The sequence below is a fragment of the Wolffia australiana genome, chromosome 5, assembly GCF_029677425.1.
Source record: "Wolffia australiana isolate 7733 chromosome 5, ASM2967742v1".
In the NCBI taxonomy this organism is placed as follows: Eukaryota; Viridiplantae; Streptophyta; class Magnoliopsida; order Alismatales; family Araceae; genus Wolffia; species Wolffia australiana.
In genome coordinates, this window is record NC_135839.1 from 238336 (window position 1) to 258875 (window position 20540).

At 44.7% G+C, this 20540-nt stretch overlaps 4 protein-coding genes across 4 annotated transcripts; 2 read left to right on the plus strand and 2 right to left on the minus strand.

Annotated features, from left to right (window-relative positions):
* The first annotated feature begins 2518 nt into the window (after nt 1-2518).
* On the plus strand, nt 2519-6735 carry LOC144702871 (Galactose mutarotase-like superfamily protein). The gene is made up of 10 exons (XM_078574871.1): nt 2519-2657; nt 2749-2904; nt 3153-3266; nt 3358-3409; nt 3544-3681; nt 4510-4608; nt 4893-4990; nt 5080-5187; nt 6376-6457; nt 6547-6735. Exons 1-10 carry the CDS (start codon nt 2599-2601, stop codon nt 6616-6618), a joined length of 978 nt encoding a protein of 325 aa, XP_078430997.1. The 5' UTR covers nt 2519-2598; the 3' UTR covers nt 6619-6735.
* A 626-nt stretch (nt 6736-7361) lies between these two features.
* On the minus strand, nt 7362-10597 carry LOC144702870 (Tetratricopeptide repeat (TPR)-like superfamily protein). The gene has a single exon (XM_078574870.1). It carries the CDS (start codon nt 9519-9521, stop codon nt 7539-7541), a length of 1983 nt encoding a protein of 660 aa, XP_078430996.1. The 5' UTR covers nt 9522-10597; the 3' UTR covers nt 7362-7538.
* A 246-nt stretch (nt 10598-10843) lies between these two features.
* On the minus strand, nt 10844-12801 carry LOC144702872 (SNARE-like superfamily protein). Its single transcript, XM_078574872.1, has 3 exons — nt 12655-12801; nt 12303-12471; nt 10844-11225 (listed from the first exon to the last, which is right to left on the minus strand). The coding sequence occupies exons 1-3, from the start codon at nt 12721-12723 to the stop codon at nt 11029-11031; spliced, it is 435 nt and encodes a 144-aa protein (XP_078430998.1). The 5' UTR covers nt 12724-12801; the 3' UTR covers nt 10844-11028.
* Nucleotides 12802-16505: 3704 nt separating this feature from the next.
* Nucleotides 16506-20330, plus strand: LOC144703112 (pfkB-like carbohydrate kinase family protein). The gene is made up of 7 exons (XM_078575208.1): nt 16506-16875; nt 17822-18073; nt 18316-18426; nt 18498-18605; nt 18680-18777; nt 19332-19443; nt 19537-20330. Exons 1-7 carry the CDS (start codon nt 16702-16704, stop codon nt 19780-19782), a joined length of 1101 nt encoding a protein of 366 aa, XP_078431334.1. The 5' UTR covers nt 16506-16701; the 3' UTR covers nt 19783-20330.
* Nucleotides 20331-20540: the final 210 nt, after the last annotated feature.

The window sequence follows — 20540 nt, forward strand, 5'->3', positions numbered from 1 at the left end:
TCATACTTGAGATACTTATTTGATTTTTAAAATAAATTGTCTAGATCAGGAGAACAAGAGATAGGATAGGTCATGTCTCATTGGTGAATCATAAGTATTACATGAAAATTAGTTTAAATTCACATTTGAATTCATGAGGTTATTTATCTAATAGTATTTCCTTATGTCTTCTTACCTCCAAATCTCTAACATGTATGTTCTGTCATTTGTATTTCTCCTTAAATATATTCCTCTAAGTATAAATTTATTTTTCAAATGAAGGAATATAAAATGGTTAGTCAATGGCATGTCATCAAAATATGGAATTTTTTAATCACAATATTTTTAGCATCCAACTAAATATTTAAACTAACCTAGAAATTCATTCATATGGCTAGTTAAAATCTCAAAAATAAAGTAATTGAAAGGATTAATTTAGTCTGTGATGCTTTTGATAAATAGTGTCCGACTTTCAAGCCAATCAAACTTCCAATTAATTATAAGTTCATACTAATAACGTGCATTCATTATTATTCAAGAGTTATATTTTTAACGAAGTCCCTAAATTTATGCAATGATTTATTGAATTACGTGTTGAGAATCTTAACTTAATGGAGCCTAAATATGTATCCAACCAATCTCAAGAATCCACCAAGAATTTAGGGATGAGAGTAAAAACAACCGACACACTGATTTGGAGAAATCAACCTTCTTAAATAGAGGTCCAAAACAGAAAATATAAAGGGAAAAAATATAAAAATTTCACGAGAGGGACTATCCGTCAAGAAGATACACACTTGGTGTCACCTCCTTCCAAAAGCCTCTTTGCATGATGCTATGTTGTCCAACTCTTCAATTAGCTAAGCTTGAACCCTCCAAGGTTGCTCACAGGATGCTTTCAAGAATTCCTTCTAAAACTCCTCCAGAATTCACTCAGAATTCCTCACCCTCGATGAGGTAGGCACCTCCTTTTATAGAGCTCCTTAGAAGCTTCTAGAGACCTCTCTCTCTATAGAAGATTTCCACAACTTTCTAGAACATCTAGAAAGACCCACAAGTTTCTAGAGACATCAAGGTTAATCATGTGGCCGTCAATGTGGAGACATTGAGGATAGATGGTGGATGATCTTTCGAGAAAGTGTTTACTGAATTGATCTGTACGAATTCTTGAATAGTATTACACATGAACGCCAATCAAATTGATTCATGTCATGTTTGTATAAGTGATCAGCTGACCTAAGACATCAAGGACATCTTGAGTATCTAATCACGGGATTCAAATAAGCATTAGCTCGGATATAGTAAGAAGTACATGGCGGAGATAGAGGGGTCAAGACAGGATCTTCAATGAAGGTTTAGTTAGAGAATTATTTGCCATGATAATTTGTAAACATTTTGCCCATAAAATTAGCCCAACTTGGTTTCAGCACATTTTTTTCTCCTTATCCTTATAAGTTGCATAAATCCAACTCAACATCCTTATTCATTTACTGACTTTCCAGACATGAATCTAAGAAAATATTCAAGCATAACTTAGCATGTGAATCTCAGTATCAATTTAGTGATCCCTATTTTTCAGTCGAAGGCTTTATAGTAGTCATCTCCATTCAAATATGAATATCGATGTATATCTTGTATAAACCTCACAGATGTCTCTGATTTTATAATCAGCTTATTTCCAGTTAAAAGGTATCTCATGGGCCTGAGATGAATCAAGATTACTAATGTAAATATGTGACGGTAGTTTAATTCTCACTCAACTCTATTTATACATCTATGAGAAAGGTCGATAGCTCAGGGATAATATTAAAAATAGTGAGGAGAATATAGTGAATGTAACAATAAAACAACAATATATGAACAGTATAATGAGGAGATATTTAAGATAAGAATACAACTATAATTTTTTAGTAAGATGATGAGGCCGTGATAGTGAGAGATAGTAATATATCAAAAATAGTGAAGAGATAATTTTTATTAGATAATAGAAAGATATGACGGTGGATACTATGAGAATTGTGCTATTAAACTATTTACATTTTTTAGCAATGTCAATACCAATTTATATTATTTTTATATTCAGTGTTAATCTGTATTAGGTTTATACACTCTGAGTTATGACTTGCAGCCAACATGGTTTAACCAATCAAAACGTATAACCCACCTCACTCACCTATAATAATGAAACATATAACCCATCTAAGCCCTAAAACTTAATCTAGAACATACATATTACAATGGAACAATTTCACCATTGCGAATGTGAAAGTAAACAGTTTTTTGGCGCACTCACTCCGATTGAACTATTCACCTATTCTCGTTTTCTGGCCTCTTCCCTCTTCCATTCTCCATTATTCTCTGCTAAAACATGGTTTAGTCCTTGCAGAGTTATACGAAAAGATCTAGTATCTCTTCCCTTTTCATGGGTTTCATGGAAAGATTCGAGGAGGAATATGCTATCAATATCTTGATCCAAACCAAGCCACTCTTTTCAGAATGGGACCCCCTTGTCAGGCTATCCTCCCTATATCGAGCTTGAGATAGATAGACAAGAGAGAGATATATAGATAGATAGATAGTTTGAGAGAGAGAGAGAGAGAGAGAGAGAGAGAGAGAGAGATGGTCGGAGCGATCAGCATTTCTTCTTGTTTCACGGCATCGACTCGTCTCCAGGCCAGGCACGTTGGACAGTTTTAGATCCATCATCTTCGGTTTCTCTCTCTTCTCTCGCCGTCTGTCGTGGTTCACATCCTCTCCTTCAACTTGCAGGCGAAGGTTATCGCCAGGTAGAAGTGGCGGCAGGGCGATGACCGCCATTAACGCCAGCCAACGGACTGTGACTCCGGCAGTTCTCGGCAAAGGCGTCCAATTGGAAGAAGGAAACGGCGGGCTTCCCATCGTCAAGCTCAGTTCTCCCGGAGGAAGGTAAGACGATGCAGAATTCTCAATCCCATGTTTTATAAGAAAGAATTCTCAAGTCTTCCGGATTCTGGTTGGTTTTGGATTTAAAACCGGTGAATGAGAAATTTTTTGATAAGAAAGCCAAAAACCCACCTTGAAATTGGCCGCTATTTCAAGCGCATTTATGTTCCAAATCCAAAATTCCAAATTTTCTCTTATGGGTCTCGACTTGGCCAATCACTTACTGTGGTTTTTGCAATTGTGGGTTGCAGCGAGGCCGAAGTTTATCTTTTTGGGGCGTGCGTGACGTCGTGGAAGATCTCTGGCGAGAAAGATCTGCTATTTGTCCGCCCAGACGCCGTCTTCAATAAAACGAAGCCCATCAGGTTTCCAGCGATTATCACTATCTTCTTCGTGTTCGAAAACGTTCTCTTATCGTTTGATTATCTCGTTGATTTGTGCGGTTTGATGGGACAGCGGAGGAATTCCTCACTGCTTCCCGCAATTTGGGCCAGGACCCATGCAACAGGTGATTTTTGAGCGGACGATAATAGCGAGATTTCAAGTTGCTTGAGACTTTCTTGGGAAGATTTTGAGTTGGAGGGGGGGGGGGGGCCTGGTGACGATGTTCTTGTTCTTTTATTATTTTTTTTCTTTGGGTAGCATGGGTTTGCGAGGAACCTGGACTGGTCCGTGGTGGGGACTGAGAACGCAGAAGGAGATCCCACCGTGACCCTGGAGCTCAAGGACAACGAGTACACGCGAGCAATGTGGGATTTCAGCTTCCACGCCCTCTATAAGGTGGTCAATCTCTCTCTCTCTCTCACTCTCTCTCTCTCTCACTCTCTCTCTATCTCTCTCTCTCTCTCTATATATATATATATCTCACTCTCTCTCATTCTCTCTCTAGCTCACTCTGTCTTTCTCTCTCTATAGCTCAATCTCTCTCATTCTCTCTCTGGCTCACTCTCTCTACAGTTCAATCTCTCTCATTCTCTCTCTAGCTCACTCTCGAGAGAGCTCAATCTCTCTCATTCTCTCTCCAGCTCACTCTCTCTACAGCTCAATCTCTCTCATTCTCTCTCCAGCTCACTTTCTCTACAGCTCAATCTCTCTCATTCTCTCTCCAGCTCACTCTCTTTCTCTCTCTCTATAGCTCAGTCTCTCTCATTCTGTCTCTCTAGCTTACTCTCTCTCTCTCATTTTCTCTCTAGCTCACTCTCTCTCTCTCTCTCTCTCTATAGCTCAGTCTCTCTTATTCTGTCTCTCTAGCTCACTCTCTCTCTCTTTCTCTCTCTCTATAGCTCAGTCTCTCTCATTCTGTCTCTCTAGCTCACTCTCTCTCTTTCTCTCTCTCTATAGCTCACTCTCTCTCTTTCTCTCTCTCTATAGCTCACTCTCTCTCATTCTGTCTCTCAAGCTCACTCTCTTTTTCTCTCTCTCCCCTCTCTCCAGGTATGCATGTTTCTTTCCTCCTCTCTTTCTACCTCTCCTCGAGTCTCTCCCTCCATCTGTCTCTCTCTTCCCATCTTTCTCTCCCTTCATCTTGCTGTCTCTTACTCTCAAGCTCTAGCCGTCTCCTTTAATCTCTGTTCGACATGCAATTCTCTCATTCATTTTCCTGCGAAGATTTCCCTGAGTCCGAAGGCGCTGCAAACTGTTGTGACCATCACGAACACGGACAGCAAAACTTTCTCTTTCAGCGGCGCTCTCCACACATACTTCAGGGTATGCAAACTTATCCCCAGCTCTGCCTAAAGCTTTCTCCTTTGCTCCCAACAGTGATGAAATTTCTTTTTTAACTTCAATTAACTGGCTAGCCAAGATAATTACTATCTAGAGATGAACATCTGCTTGTTACGCCGAAAATTAATTGCAACTTATTTCAAGCTGGAAATTATGGCAGAAAAATGCTTTGATTCCTTCTTCTCTTCAATATCCGACAATCTTTGAAATTTTGATTTAGTTTTATAAGCTTTCGTTGAAGATATAGTTCTCCGTCCTATGAGCAGGCTGCTATCGAGGGTGTGAGGGTGAGGGGTCTGCGGGGGTGCAAGACCTTGAACAAGGACCCTGACCCCATCAACCCGGCACAGGGCGTCGAATCGAGGTATGCCCACTATGACAAAATTGAAAAAGTCTCCATCTTTCTCTTCTTTTGATCCACATGTTCACTGCGTATTGGCATTCTTCGTTCAGGGAGACGGTTTTGTTCCCGGGTTTTGTGGATTGCGTGTACCTTGACGCTCCGGCCGAGGTGATCCTCGACAATGGCTTGGGAGACTCCCTCAGTATCCGGAATATCAAGTAAGCGGCCATGTCGTATCAACATTAATATCTGCATCATCACCATCTTCTTCATCATCGTCGTCATTGGCGTAGTCAATGCATTTGTCCCCATCGTTGTGTCATTGACATCTGTGGTCATCATCCTGGTCAACCTCTTTGTCTTCATCTTCATCGTCGTCATCATCTCTGTCACTGTCACCATCATCATCATTATCATCATCGTCATTGTCATCATCATCAACTTTATCATTGTCATTTTGGTCATCATCGTCACAGTCACCTTCATTGTAATCATCCTCTTCATCATCATCATTGTGGTCATCATCGTCACATTCACCTTCATTCTCATCATCCTCTTCATCACCGTCATTGTGGTCGTCATCGTCACCTTCATTGTCATCATCTTTGACATCGTCTTCTTCTTCGTCTTCATCGCCATCATCATTACCGTCGCCGGTGTCATCATCATCAGCGTCATCGTCATTGTCTTCTTCTTTGTTAATTTTCAAAAAGAAAAATTGTCTTCTTCTTTGTCATTGCCATCACCATCATCATCGTCTTCGGCCGTCTTTGTCTTCTTCATATTTTTTGTCTTCACCATTGCCACCGCCACATCCAGCGTCATTGCTATCATCAGTCTTCTTCTTATTCATTGTCTTTCTCTTCATCTTCAATTCATTCTCCGTGTCAATGTCATATCCTTCTTCTTTATCATTGACATCTTCATCATCATGATCATGATCATTGTCATTATCATCATCATCATCATCATCATCATTTTCTTCTTCTTTATCACAGTCATCATGATCATGATCATTGTCATCAGCATTACAATCTTCCTCGTCTTTACCATAGTCATCATCATTGTGATCATGATCATGATAATTGTTATCACCATTGCAATGGTCTTCGTCTTTACCATAGTCATCATCATTGTGATCACGATCATCGTCATCATCACCATTTTCTGTTTCTTAATGATAGTCTTCACGGTCATGATTACGACCACCGTCACTGGCATCGTAATCTTCGTCGTCTTTATATTTATCATTATTTTTTTCTTCTTGTTCATCATTGCCGTCATCATATTCTTGTGGTTTATCATAGTCATCATCACCATTTTCTTCTTCTTGTTTATCAAAGCCATTATCATCTTCTTCTTCTTCCTCTTCTCTGATATGTTTCATGGCATCTTCTCCTCTGAAGCTGGTCGGACGCAGTGCTCTGGAACCCACACCAGCAGATGGAGAGCTGCTTCCGAGACTTTGTTTGCGTCGAGAATGCAAAGGTATTCTGTTTTCTAACTTGATTTTTCTTCGCAACCCTTCCTGGCAACTTCATACAGCTTACTAAGATTAATGGCGATGACTGTTTCAGATTGGAAAGGTGGAGCTTGCACCAGAGCAGTCGTGGAGAGCTGAGCAGATCATCGACGTGCTGGAGGCCTAGTCTACTTTGCTGATTCTTATGTTCCACCAACAATAAATTTGCTTATTCTTCTTTGTTCTGCTCGAGGCTAATACGGGTTTGGAAGAGAATAAAATACTGAAGGATGGAGTTCAATTTTCTTGGAAAATGGAAGGAAAACATAAAAAGTTCAAAATCAGTCTTCACAATCTTCCAAGTAGAGATGGTCAGCACCAGAGAATAATTTTCACCATTCCAGACCCCTGCAAAGTGCAGTTTTTGCCCAAAAACATACAGTTGCTTAGCAAGGTGGCCACCCTGGACACAATTCTACTTGTCCTGTGCGGTCTGCCAGTGGTGGCAACTGCCATGGCCTCGTCATTGACGTCATCTGTTTACCCCTGGGGTGCCACCTGCCTTGCCTGCTGTGGCGCCTGCCACAGAGGCTATGCCACTGGCAGCCAATCCTCATCATAGTTTCTCAGTGGTGGAACTCTTTTTTTATTTCTTGTACAAAAATTTGCACCAAACCACACAAAGGCCTTAGCATTGTGTAGTGTGTTGATCACCACACAAAGTAGCAGTCTCCACTTTCAAAGCTTGTGTACGCAAAATATACAATAAAGACGTCTCAATTATTCCAAAAGCAAAAGCAGGAGAGAAATTCAGCTTCCCTTGGTAAGCACAAAGTTTCAACCAATTGCACTTGAGCCTCGAAATCAAGCCCCAACCATTGAATTTCTATGATATGTGTTAATGTAGCTTAAGGTGTTATGAACCTTAGATTACTGGTAAAGAGTCATTCAAGCTGCAAACTTGAGAAACCAACAATGTTATTGTTTTACTCTGCTACTTTACAGTAATTTTGATGAATGCCATCTGAATCTCACATTGGTCACAGAACAAGCACACAGCGTTCAGCTCTCTACACTTATTTGTACAATCGTGTTGCTTCTTCTCAATCACCAGCGGTCGCCGCATGAGCAGGAGCCGTCCTCAAAGTGGTGGAAGCGCAAACGGTCTCGCATGACAATGCGGCGTCCGTAGACCTTGGAAACCAGCTTGGCAGCAGTGTGGCAGTCCTGGCACACCCTCAAATTCTTCAATATCTGCAACCTCGCCCCAGGCTTGGTGCTGATCAGCCCAAAAGCCATGGCCAGCTTCTCACTGTGCTCACCCACCCCTTCCCCTCTGTCCGGCTCATACCCTGCCTCTTTCAACCTCTCCATCATCCTCCCCAGCTCCCTGTAAATCTCCCCTGCTCTTGGGTGCCTCCTGTCCCCTGCCACAAAATTGTGCACCACACCGCCGACCGCTATGGTGCTGCACCCCGCCATCTTCCTCACTCCCCGCCGCTTCATCAGCTGTCTCACCCCCGCCGCCTCCCCCCGCCGTCCTGCTCCTGCCAGCACGGCCGCCAAGCCCACATACCGGCCACTGTCGCTGCTGTCGAGCTCGAGGAGGATCTCGCCCAGCTCCTTGCCCAATTGCCAGTCTGCCTGGTCCCGGCACGCAGTGGCCAGTGCTCCAAAGGCAACGGCGCCGCCGCCTCTCTCCGCCATGGCCCGGGCCTGGTCCAGCTCTCCAGCTCTGGCAAGGATCTGGGCCATGCACCCCAGGTGCTCCGCTCTCGTCTTGCACCTGAATTGCCCCTTCTCCAGCCGCCGGAAGATGGCCTTGCCCTCTGCCACCTGCCCGGAGAAGGCGCAGGCGGCAAGGGCGGCAGTGACTGTGAGCTCATTGGGGGTGATCCCGGCTGCCAGCATCACCTCGAACAGGGCCAGCGCCACCCGCCCTCGGCCGTTTGCTCCGAGGCCTGAGATCATTGCCGTCCAAACTCGAACATTGGCGGCGGCAGCATGCTGTGTTGAGAGCAGGGGGGAAGAATTGGCCTCGAGAGTGGGCTTGTCGGCAGCAATTGTACTCAACACGAAGACGGCAGCATCTGGCTCGCCGCCAAACAGGGGGGCAATGGCAAAGCCAGCTGCCACGGAAGCTGGCTCGTCAGCACCAATTGCCTTGAAGATGGCCATGGCGGCATCAGCCTCACCACCCAGCAGGTGGCGGCGGCCGGAGGCCGCTTCCAGAGCATGCTGACGGGCGCCAATTATACAGAAAACCTTGATGGCAGCGTCGGGCTCGCCGCATTTGCAGAGGGCGTCGATCAAGGTGCAAGCAAGAGGCGGATCAACAGGGAGGCGGCGGCGGGCGGCAAAGACGGCAGCCCAGAGGGCGTGCTCAACGGCGCCGAGCTGGGCACAGGCAGAGAGGGCAGCAGAGAGGGCGGCGCTGTCGGGGGCAAGCCCAGAGAACTGCATCTCTCGGAAGAGCTCGAGGGCAGGCTCCGGCGAGCCGGCGGCCGCAAGCCCATGGATCACCGTCGTCCACGATATGATATTCCGGAGGGCGGCGGGCATGGCCCGGAGAGTCCGGAGGGCGTCGGGGAGGTCCCCGGCGGCGACATGGGCTTTGATGACGGAATTCCAAGAGACAGCGTCTCGGCTGGGCATTCTGTCGAACAGGTGGAGGGCGAGGGGGGCGAGGCCGGAGACGGCGTAGGCGTGAAGGAGGGAGTTGGAAGTGAGGGTGTGACGGGAGAAGCCGGTCTTGAGGGAGAGGGCGTGGAGCTGGGAGAGCTCGGAATGGCCGCCGCCGGGGAGGGCGGCGGAGGCGGCGAGGAGAGCGGGGAAGGTGTGGGGGTCGGCGGGCAGGGGAGGGGATAGACAGAGGGCCTCGCAGTAGAGGAGGAGGGCCAAACGAGGGAGACGGGCCTCCGAGAGAGAACGGAGAACAGAATTGAATGGGGAGAAAGCTTCGCAAATGGCGTGGCCGGAGGTGACGCCGGTTTTGATCATACAGGCCGCAGCGCCGCCGAGTCTCCCGGCGGCGACGGAGGTTTTCTCCGACGAGGAGAGCAGCGGCGGCGGTAGAGCGGCGGCGGCCATGGCAATTAGCCACCGACGCTCGCCGCACCGCAAAGTTTCTAAGGAAAGAGGCAAGTCCCATCTATTGATCGGACGGTTGGCGTTGCTTAACGCGCGACTGGATAGATATCAAGTATCCTGAACATGTATAGTGCAGAGCCGCGAACGGGACGAGTTTTCGTCCCAGAACGAAAAAATCGTCCTGTTCGCGTCCCTGAACGAATTTCGGGACGAAAATTCACCCCGGGGACCACCGGACGGGACGGTTTTCGTCCCGTGGGACGAAAAAATCGTCCGTCCGGAGGTCTCCGGATTCACATCCGACGGTTGAGATGTTGACACATGGCCTCGCTAGGACAATTTGTAATATATTATAATATATTAAAAATATAAAATGTGTTTTTTCGTCCGGGAGGAATTTCGGGACGAAAATTCGTCCCGTGGCCACTGGACAGGACCAAAAAACCGTCCCTAGATTATTGGACGAGACCGTTTTTTTGTTGGACAAAAAACCGTCCCCTCCTTTTTCCCTGAGCTAACATCAGACGTCGGACGGGACGAAATTCGTCCCGTCCCGTCCTTCGTCCATGTCCGGGACGATCCGGAACTATAATCCTGATCAAGACGATTGACTGCTCATTACACTGACCTCCTTGCATGCTTTAATTCTTGTTCTTCCTCGAGACGATTTTTTTATACTAAAAGTTAGTTTCATCTTCTGGGAATTATGCAGCAGTCTAAACAAAATTCAGTTGATCTCTTACTAAGCATGGGATAGCAGTGTAAGAAAAATAAACTCTCATCACTTCAGCAAAGGACTTCAATCAGAATTGAATTTATGGGTAAACCAATCCATGATTAGAAGAAATTGGCACGAGCCATATACGTTTGTTTTAGTACTAGATAGACCAGTTGTGGAAATACAAGGTCAGGCCATTATATATCAATCAACGCTAATATTTTCATTTGAAAGAACAGTGAGAAAACAAGAAAAAATTAACTTTTGTTAGCCAATTTTTAGGGGTGAGAAATTGTTTTATTGTTGACAAGATTTCGCGTTCAATTTCTCCCATCATGGAACAAAAGAATAGCTTATATTTTTCCAACTTCTAAGACATTCAATCATTTCTTTGCAACATTTAATAACAAACTTTGAAGGTTACTCATTAGACTGACGCAGTGGAAACTTAGCATCTTAAATACAGGACAGTACGTGCCATACAGGGGAAAGAATTGTGCAAGATGAAGGATAAACATCCCCCTCATTCGATAAAATAAAGCAAGAAGATATTGCCATTCTTCAAGGAAAATAATAATCAAGCTAGGTAAATGAATAACTTAAATGTAAAAACATAGAACAACAACTACCTTTCTTTTCACTACCAAGGCAAAGGAGGATAAGTGGGCAAAATTCCAATGGGTTGATCATGTCAATGCGCATAGGCATTATGCTGAAGGTCACGAAGATGAAGAAGACGATGAAGCTCGCGATGGTTATAATGATACCATCCAGGTGAATTATTGAATCCTATCTGACAGGGAAAAGTGCCCTGTCTTTTAAGATAATCTGGGAGAGGTTGAGGTCGAAGAGCTCGCATCTGATGGGCATTTCCATCTCGTAGAATGGGTTTTTCAACACAAAGTCCGTGTAAAGCTCATAGATCACCTTGAGAAGTGCCTCCATGCCGGGGCGACCGGGCTCACATACCACAAAAATTTTTGTCCCTGATTAAGAGAAAAAAATTGCCATCAGCAACGACATCAGTGCCTCTGTCATTTGTTTTTCACAGATGGGAAGAGTTTTGAGAATGCAGTGCACTGGTGATCCCATAAATTGCTAAGCTCATATTGAATGATGATAATGGCGATGACACTAATGATAACGATAATGATAATGTAATGATTATAACGGTGCTGATGACTATGACAATGCCGATGATCCTGACAATAATATGATAGTCGCAGGGATATGGATCTCCTTACAAAGTTTACGATGCCAAGACGGGTAACAAAGAGTATTGAGGGATTTGGGGTAAAGGTGAATGATAGGGAATGACATGAGAGCACACGAGCCTCAATGGAACATTCTTAAACTAATTTCGTAGAAGACAATTCTGAGTTTCTACTCTGTTAGGAGATCACTCCAAGAATGGCATCCCACCTAGTAACGATTATGATCAAATTTACGAAAAAATATAAAATATATTCCATGAAAAACTGCCACCTTCATCAGAAGATAAGCATCAGGTCATGTTAAGATCTAGGACGAAAGCTTTTCATAGAAACCTCACGAATCGGAAAGGAATCAGAAACCACATGCATCAAAGCAGGACACTTTATAAAATGACACTCGAAAAAGTCAAGACCGGTTCATGGGCTATTCTCAAATAAAATCTAAATATTTCTATTAAATCAAAATACGCTTGAATTTTAAAAAGCCAAGCAGGTCAACTACCTTTGTCCACAACTAAAGATATGACACCTGATTACCTTAAAAGAAAAAGAGCAGGATGGTGTCTCGAGAATAGAGATTATCCAAATGTAATTGTGAAGGAAACCGAAGAATTTGGTTGCAATTACTACTAATTTCACAAACATGAAAAGACATTCATCAATCACTTGTAGTTTCACAAATGGTTGGATAACATGTCAAGAACTGCATCAATTATTGATATTTTCACAAATAATTGATAAATAGTTCGATAACATGATAAGAAATGCATCAATGACTACCATTTCCAGCAACGGAGATCACCGACAAAGAATGTAGCAGATCGGAGAAGAGAGAGCAGATAGAATTACCGGTGAGGGATTGGAAGCAGTGGAGATCGAAGGTGTCCGCTTGGAGGAGCTCGATGCCGGAGCAGCCGACCGTGGGGGAGAGCTGCTGGGATATGGCGTGCATCGAGTGCCACAAGCTCGCCAGACGCAGGGTGTCATTCGTATCCATCCGCCCCGCCGATCCATAATCCTGCACGCCCCATCCCAGCGAATCATCTCGTTCAAATCGATCATTCGTTCATTCACATAGATCATTCTTTCAATCAATTCGATCATTCGTTCACTCAAATAAATCATTATTTCGTTCAGATCGATCATTATTTCATTCAAACCAAAGAACACGGAACGAATCAAAAGAGGATCGTCCCCCGACCTTGTAGAAAATCAAACCTCCCGATTTGTTGATGATGAACAAGCTGTAGACTGCGACGCTCGTCGCCATTGTCGACACTACAGCTTACCACGCAGAGAGAGAGAGAGAGAGAGAGAGAGAGAGAGAGAGAGCAGAAGAAGAAGAAGCTGTCGGGCTGGAACAGTGAGGAACTGGGCCATTGTAATTGGGCTGAAAGCTTGAAATCTGTACTAGCCCCTTTTGAGCTTGTTGGGCCTTCCAGATGGCTAAATTGTTGACTAACCAAGGAATTATAAGTTGGACATAGGAATTAGCTGTTTTTTACTTAACTTTATTAAAACTGCCCTGAACCTATACCATCGGTTAGGTATTCAGGGGCTTACAAAAAAATTCGATACTGATTTTTTTTTTCAAGAATTAGCAAGAATTTTTTTTTTCTTACTGATTTTTGAAGTCACAGGCTAACAAAAGTTAGGCACTGATGTTTGTACCACTAGCAAACTGGAATGAAAACCAAATCGATGTAAGAAGGACGAAATATATAATTTCTGCACCTGCCAATATTTGAACCTGGTACACCACTACTGAAACTAGCATTCCTCATTTTTTACCTAACTTTGGTAAAACCAGATCAAACTGATACCAGCAGTTTGGGATTCACTGGCTCACCAAAATGTTGGTACTGATTTTTTAAGAAGAGCCATATTTGAACGTGGGCACCACTAATTTACTATGGTTCTCCAATTTTTACCAAAATTTGACAAAACTGTACCAATATAACACCATCGGTTTAAAATACATGGGCTTACCGTAAGTTTGATAACCATTTCGGTATGAAGAGTACAGCAGATCGAAGACCACCGATATCCAAGGGGAAAAACTATATTTCTTGCGCTTTCTGATATGTGACCCTCAGAAATCCCTACAAAAACTAGACCTTATGAATATGTATACTAAGATCAACACAAGTTCCCCCGATTAAACACAAATATAAACACAAATATAACCGCAATATGAATATAAAGATAAATGCAACTACAATTATAAATATAACTAAATATACATAAATATACAAAATTAATTGAAATTTTAGTATAAATTTAAATATAAATACAACTACAATTACAAATATAAATAATTATACATACATAGCTTTAAATATAAAAAATTAATAGAAATTGTAGTATAAATACAAATATATGTACAAATATGTTTAAATACAATAATAAATATAAATGTAAACATGTATAAAAACAGTTTGTCTTTGATTTTGTAGTTCATTCCTCACAAAATTGGTAGTTTTACATGATAAAGTTGATTGTTTAACTCTTTTAATTAATCCTTTGACTTGAACATATCTTTGATTGTTTGACTTTGAATTGGATTTTTTCAGATACCTTTGTCCAAACTGATTGATTTTATCCAAGGGAAGACAGGTTTGGCTCGACCTAGACCATACCAAAGTTCCCCCATAGGTAAGATTTTTGCCAAAAATACTGACGCAGAAACCAAAACTGCCACTCCCTAGTTTAAAGTTAGAACCCTCTCTCTTCCTCTCGCACACAAACCCTCTCTCTCTCACTCACTCACTCACTCTCTCTCTTTCACTCCCTCTCTCTCTCACTCCCTCTCTCTCTCACTCTCTCCCACTCTCTCTCTTTCACTCTCTCCCATCTCTCTCTCTATCTCTCTCTCACACTCTGTCTTTCACTCCCCCTCTCTCTCTCTATCTCTCTCTCACACTCTGTCTTTCACTCCCTCTCTCTCTCTATCTCTCTCTCACTCTGTCTTTCACTCCCTCTATCTCTCTCTCTCTCTCTGTCTTTCACTCCCTCTCTCTCTCTCTCTCTCTCTCTCACACTCTGTCTTTCACTCCCTCTCTCTCTCTCACTCTGTCTTTCACTCCCTCTATCTCTCTCTATCTCTCTCTCCCTCTCACTCTGTCTTTCACTCCCTCTCTCTCTCTCTCACACTTTGTCTTTCACTCCCTCTCTCTCTATCTCTCTCTCACTCTGTCTTTCACTCCCTCTCTCTCTATCTCTCTCTCACTCTGTCTTTCACTCCCTCTCTCTCTCTCTCTCTCTCTCTCTCTCTCTCACTCTGTCTTTCACTCCCTCACTCTCTCTCTCACACTCTGTCTTTCACTCCCTCTCTCTCTCTCTATCTCTCTCTCTCACTCTGTCTTTCACTCCCTCTCTCTCTCTCTCTCTCTCTCTCTCTCTCTCTCTCTCTCTCTCTCTCTCTCTCTCTCTCTCTCTCTCTCTCTCTCTCTCTCTCTCTCTCTCTCTCTCTCTCTCTCTCACTCTGTCTTTCACTCCCTCTCTCTCTCTCTCTTTATCTCTCTCTCTCACTCTGTCTTTCACTCCCTCTCTCTCTCTCTCTTTATCTCTCTCTCTCACTCTGTCTTTCACTCCCTCTCTCACTCCCTCTCTCTTTCACTCCCTCTCTCACTCTCTCTCTCTTTCACTCCCTCTCTCGCTCCCTCTCTCTCACTCTCTCTCTCTCTCTCTTTCACTCCCTCTCTCACTCCCTCTCTCTCACTCTCTCTCTCTCCCAATCTCCCATCAATGGACTATCATCTCTGGCTTTCCAATTTCATTTATCTCTCTCTATTTCTCTCTAATCTCTGTGGCCTAATCTCCCTCCATCTTTCTCTCTCCCCTGTTGTCCAAGTGTCTCTTTCATTCTCCAGTATCTCTTTCTTTCAATCCTGTCAATGGTTCCCTTCTACCTCTTGTTTCTCTAAATATCTTAACGTCGTTGTCTCTGCATTGTTCCAACGCCAATATTACTGTCAACTTGTCTCCCTATCTAATATCTATCTCTAGATTTCTCTTTTGGCCGACACTATTTTGGGCTTTTTCATCTCTTTACGCAAGCATGCGACTTGTACTCATCTTTCTCTCTATCCATCCCTCCACCTATTCATTATCAACTATACACGTATCCAGATTATTAAGTTTCAAGTAATTTAGCTATCAGTCTACCATCGATTGCCATCTATCCCCCTTTCTTTATGTTTATTTGTCATCATCAGCAGCGTAACATCTCTCTCTCTATCTACCTCTTCATCTCTCTCTCTTGGCAACCCAAATAGGATGGTTTTTCCAGCCGTCATCTTCTCATAAAGCGCCACGGGAGAGGGCATCAACCGAGGCGCCGCCGCCGCACACACCCCTATCAAAAGATTAGAATATCATGTTCCCAATCATAACCTCGTTGACTTTATCTGCCGCGTCATTTCGCCATCACCCGCATCATTTCCGATGATGACGACGATGATGACATGATGAACGGTGACGATGATAATGAGGATGATGCTGATGGATGATAAGGTTGAATTGGTGATATCTCTTTTTTTCTTCACTGTGATCAAGTGTCCGCATTCCTTGCAAATGGGTACCTCTGTAGACCATTATAAAATCTTGCTTTCTCACATTGAACATCTAATACTATCCTCTCTCTCGACAAAGGGTTTCCTTTAAAAAGATCTTACCTTTGATCTCTCTCTCTCTCTCTCTCTCTTTATCCACCTATCAGTTAGTATGCTCTTATATTCATCTTTGTTTATCTATATCTCCCAATCTCTCCCACTTGAAAAGTTCCACATTTTAGCTCCATCCATTTACAATTCCATCTATCTGTCCATATATATATGTATGTATATATAAGCTTAAGACAAATGCGCAATGCTTTGAAAGGCTTTGATTTCCCTCCTCTATATTTGTATCAACTTACATTGTCTTCAATTTATCTCCGTTTCTCTCCCAAAGTTATCCAATGATACGACACGTCGCATGATAGTTTCCCTTTGAACAATTGAAAATCCTTGGCCTTGAACCTATCTCTCTACCACTTTTTCGATCTTTATCTATCTATCTACCTCTCTCTCTTCTAGATCAAACTCCATCCCTCCCTTGAATCACGATACTTCCGCAACGGATTCCGATTGATGGGGGCGATACTTCTCTCTCTCTCCTCTATGGATGTATATAAAGGGATCGAGATTGAGGGGGGAAAGAGCAGAAAAGAAGGGGGTTTTCTCGAGTCTTAAGGTGGGGGTAAGGGATGGGGGTAGATGGAGCTCTCGCAGCGCCCCATTCCTGCGCCAGCGACCGCCGCCCAACGCCGGCCCCCCCGCTCGTTCTCGGTTTACAGCCCGCCGCCATGGTCGATCACGTCGCCCGAGTCGACTGGTCTCTTCTCGACCGCGTCCCCGGCGACCGCGGCGGCTCCCAACAGGTTTTCTCGTCTCTCTCTCTCTCTCTCTCTCTCTATCTCCTTCTCTTTCTCCCTCTCTCTCCCTCTCCCTCTCTCTATCTCCTTCTCTTTCTCCCTCTCTCTATCTCCTTCTCTTTCTCCCTCTCCCTCCCTCTCTCTCCCTCCCCCTCTCTCCCTCTCTCCCTCTCCCTCTCCCTCTCTCTCTCTCCCTCTCCCTCTCTCCCCCTCTCTCTCCCTTCCTCTCATCTCCCTCTCTCTCTCTCTCCTCTCTCTCCCTCTCCCTCTCTCCCTCTCCCCCTCTCCCCCTCTCTCTCCCTTCCTCTCATCTCCCTCTCTCTCTCCTCTCTCTCCCTCTCCCTCTCATCTCTCTCTCTCTCCTCTCTCTCCCTCTCCCTCCCTCTACATGTCTCTTTCTCTCTCCCATATCCCTCCTCTTTTGTCTCTTTCTCTCTCATATCCCTCATCTTCTATCTCTTTCTCTCTCCCATATCCCTCCTCTTCTGTCTATTTCTCTCTTCATCTCTCTATCTATCTCTCTCAAAATCTCTCTCTCTGTCTTCATGTCTCTTTCTCCCTCTTCATCTCTCTATCTCTCTCTTCATGTCTCCTTCTCCTTCTTCATCTCTCTCTCTCTTCATGTCTCTTTGTCCCTCTTCATCTCTCCATCTCTCTCTCCTCATGTCTCTTTCTCCCTCTTCATCTCTCTATCTCTCTCCCCCTTCATGTCTCTTTCCCTGCCCAGTCTGCCCATATCAAGCTTCGTCTTCCCCGCTCGTTTCTCTCACTATCTATCTATCTATATCTCTCAGTCTTTCTCTCTCTCTCTTCGTATTTCCTTCTCTCCCTTCGTCTCTGTCGACAAGATTCTCTCTTCATCCGTCTTCTTTCCCTCTCTCTTCACCGTATCAATCGATGGGAGAGAAAGCTTCGTCTTCCTCACTCGTCAGAGCTTCTCCGCCGCGCGCAGGTGGCGCTTCCAGACCTGGAGAAGATACTCGAGGAGGTGAACTCGCAGGCCGCCCACGCCGGCGAGGTGAGAACCGTCGCCGGCGGCAGCGTCGCCAACACGATTCGCGGGCTGGCCGCCGGCTTCGGCGTCTCCAGCGGCATTATCGGCGCGTGCGGGGACGACGACAAGGGAGCCCATTTCGTCCTCGACATGGGCCGGAGCGGAGTCGACCTCTCCCGGCTGAGGAGGAAGAAGGGCCCGACTGGGCAGGTGAAAACTCCCCCATCTTCGACCTGATGAGAATCACCCATTCGCTCATTGGGATGATCAGAGGTAGAGAAGATTGATGAGAAGAAGTAGAAGTAGAAGAAGAAGTGGGTGACTCACAATCGATGAATCGAGAAATAGTGTGATCACTTAAGCCAAACAAGTTCCATTTTACGAAAGAACCGAACCCCGAGAGAGAATCCCCTCTTCTTCAACTAAAGACTTGTTCTTTGGTTGGTGGGCAGTGCGCTTGCTTGGTGGATGACGAAGGAAACCGCACCATGCGGCCTTGTCTGGGCCACGCGGTGAAGCTCCAGGCCCAAGAGCTCACCAGAGAAGAATTCCGGAGCTCAAAGGTGAGATTTTTACCCCGCCCGGATTACTAGAAACTTGTGAATTGCTGCTCGTTTTAAAAGCTTGTACTCAGTGGCTCGTGGTGCGCTATAATTCCTTCAATTTGGAGGCGATTCGCGCCGCCATCCGGCTTGCCAAGGAGGAGCAGCTCGCCGTGTCTTTGGACCTTGCCAGCTTCGAGGTCCGGCGGTGCTTCTTTCTTCTTGCTTCTTCTTTCTTCTTCTTTGATGATTCTTGGTGAATTTTCTGTCGCAGATGGTGAGGGACTTTCGGGCGCCGCTTCTGAGCCTGCTGGAAGGTGGGCTGGTCGACCTGTGCTTCGCTAACGAGGACGAAGCCAGAGAGCTCCTCCGGTTCTCTCTCTCTCTCTCTCTCTCTCTCTCGCTACCCTTCTCTCTCTGTCTTTCTACCCATCTCTCTCTCTACTATTCTCTCTCTTTCTTTCTACCCATCTCTCTCTCTCTGACATTCTCTCTCTTTCTTTCTACCCATCTCTCTCTACACTATTCTCTCTCTTTCTTTCTAGATTCTACCCATCTCTCTCTCTCTGTGACATTCTCTCTCTTTCTTTCTACCCATCTCTCTCTACTATTCTCTCTCTTTCTTTCTAGTTTCTACCCATCTCTCTCTCTCTGTGACATTCTCTCTCTTTCTTTCTACCCATCTCTCTCTACTATTCTCTCTCTTTCTTTCTAGTTTCTACCCATCTCTCTCTCTCTGTGACATTCTCTCTCTTTCTTTCTACCCATCTCTAACTACAATTCTCTCTCTTTCTCTACTATTCTCTCTCTTTCTTTCTATCCATCTCTCTCTCTCTGTGACATTCTCTCTCTTTCTTTCTACCCATCTCTCTCTCTACCATTCCCTTTCTCCTTATGTATTTCTCTCTCGTCTGTGTGCGCCTCAGAGGAGAGATGAAGACGGACCCAGAGGCAGCAGTGGCTTTCCTCTCCAAGCACTGCAGGTGGGCAGTTGTGACCTTGGGCCCCAAAGGCTGTATAGCCAAGCAAGGAAGAAAGGTCTGACGCTCTCTCTATCGCTAATCTCTGCATCGTTATCTCTATCTCTAGCAGTCTCTACTCTCTTTCTCGCTCTAAAAGATGGAAGAACAGGTGGTGAGGGTTGGTGCGGTGGAGGAGGCGGGGGCGGTGGACGGCACAGGGGCGGGGGACTTGTTCGCGAGCGGGTTTATTTATGGGCTGGTGAAGGGGCTGCCATTGGAGGACTGCTGCAAGCTCGGGGCCTGCTCCGGCGGCTCTGTCGTCCGCGCACTCGGCGGCGAGGTCCGCCCAGAGAACTGGCTCTGGGCCTACAAGCAAATGCAGATCAAAAACCTCCCCCTCCCCTCCTGTTCATGATTCTCTCTCTCTCTCTCTCTCTCTCTCTCATTTGTCCTCTCTCTCTCTCTATCTATCTCTATTTCTCATTTGTCCTCTCTCTCCCTATCTATCTCTATTTCTCATTTGTCCTCTCTCTCTCTCTATCTATCTCTATTTCTCATTTGTCCTCTCTCTCTATCTATCTCTATTTCTCATTTGTCCTCTCTCTCTCTCTATCTATCTCTATTTCTCATTTGTCCTCTCTCTTTCTATCTCTTATTTGTCCTCTCTATTATCTATTTTTCTCTCTCTTCTTTCTCGCTTTCTCTCTCTTTTCTATCTCTCTCTGTCTCTCTCAGTCTCTCTCCATACCTCGCTCTCTGGTCCTTTCTCACTAAAAGATTGGTAGAGATTTGAGATGTCCGCTGGGCTAGCAGATGCACATAAAGGACTTTCCCAATCAATTGGCCATGCCACCTCTCTCTTTCTCTCTCTTCCAGTCCTTTCTTAATAAAAGATTCGTTGAGAAATTGTCCAGTCATGAAGGGTTTTCCTAACCAATGGGCATCTATCTCTCTATCTCTATCTGTTTCTCTCTCTCTCCCTCCCTCCCTCTATTTTTTCGTGTGTCTGTCTCTTTCTCCATTTATCTATCTATCTACTTAACTATTCATCTATTTATCTCTATCTCTATCTCTTGGCCCTGTAAAAACATGGAGTAGTTCTCCACTGGGCCTGCGGAGTGGATGATAATCAAGGGCTTCCCTATCTTTTAGAACTCATGAACACCTCTCTTT

Excerpts from the sequence above, each read along its gene's own strand:
- LOC144702870 (XM_078574870.1), bottom strand. The coding sequence starts at position 9,521 with ATGGCCGCCGCCGCTCTACCGCCGCCGCTGCTCTCCTCGTCGGAGAAA.
- LOC144703112 (XM_078575208.1), top strand. The coding sequence starts at position 16,702 with ATGGGGGTAGATGGAGCTCTCGCAGCGCCCCATTCCTGCGCCAGCGAC. Across the intron at positions 16,876-17,821 it reads ACCGCGGCGGCTCCCAACAG|GTGGCGCTTCCAGACCTGGA; the intron begins GTTTTCTCGTCT and ends CGCCGCGCGCAG. Across the intron at positions 18,606-18,679 it reads TGGACCTTGCCAGCTTCGAG|ATGGTGAGGGACTTTCGGGC; the intron begins GTCCGGCGGTGC and ends TTTCTGTCGCAG.
- LOC144702872 (XM_078574872.1), bottom strand. The coding sequence starts at position 12,723 with ATGGCGACGAGCGTCGCAGTCTACAGCTTGTTCATCATCAACAAATCG. Across the intron at positions 12,472-12,654 it reads GAGGTTTGATTTTCTACAAG|GATTATGGATCGGCGGGGCG; the intron begins GTCGGGGGACGA and ends TGGGGCGTGCAG. Across the intron at positions 11,226-12,302 it reads CTGCTTCCAATCCCTCACCG|GGACAAAAATTTTTGTGGTA; the intron begins GTAATTCTATCT and ends TCTCTTAATCAG.
- LOC144702871 (XM_078574871.1), top strand. The coding sequence starts at position 2,599 with ATGGTCGGAGCGATCAGCATTTCTTCTTGTTTCACGGCATCGACTCGT. Across the intron at positions 4,609-4,892 it reads CTCTCCACACATACTTCAGG|GCTGCTATCGAGGGTGTGAG; the intron begins GTATGCAAACTT and ends TCCTATGAGCAG. Across the intron at positions 6,458-6,546 it reads TTTGCGTCGAGAATGCAAAG|ATTGGAAAGGTGGAGCTTGC; the intron begins GTATTCTGTTTT and ends TGACTGTTTCAG.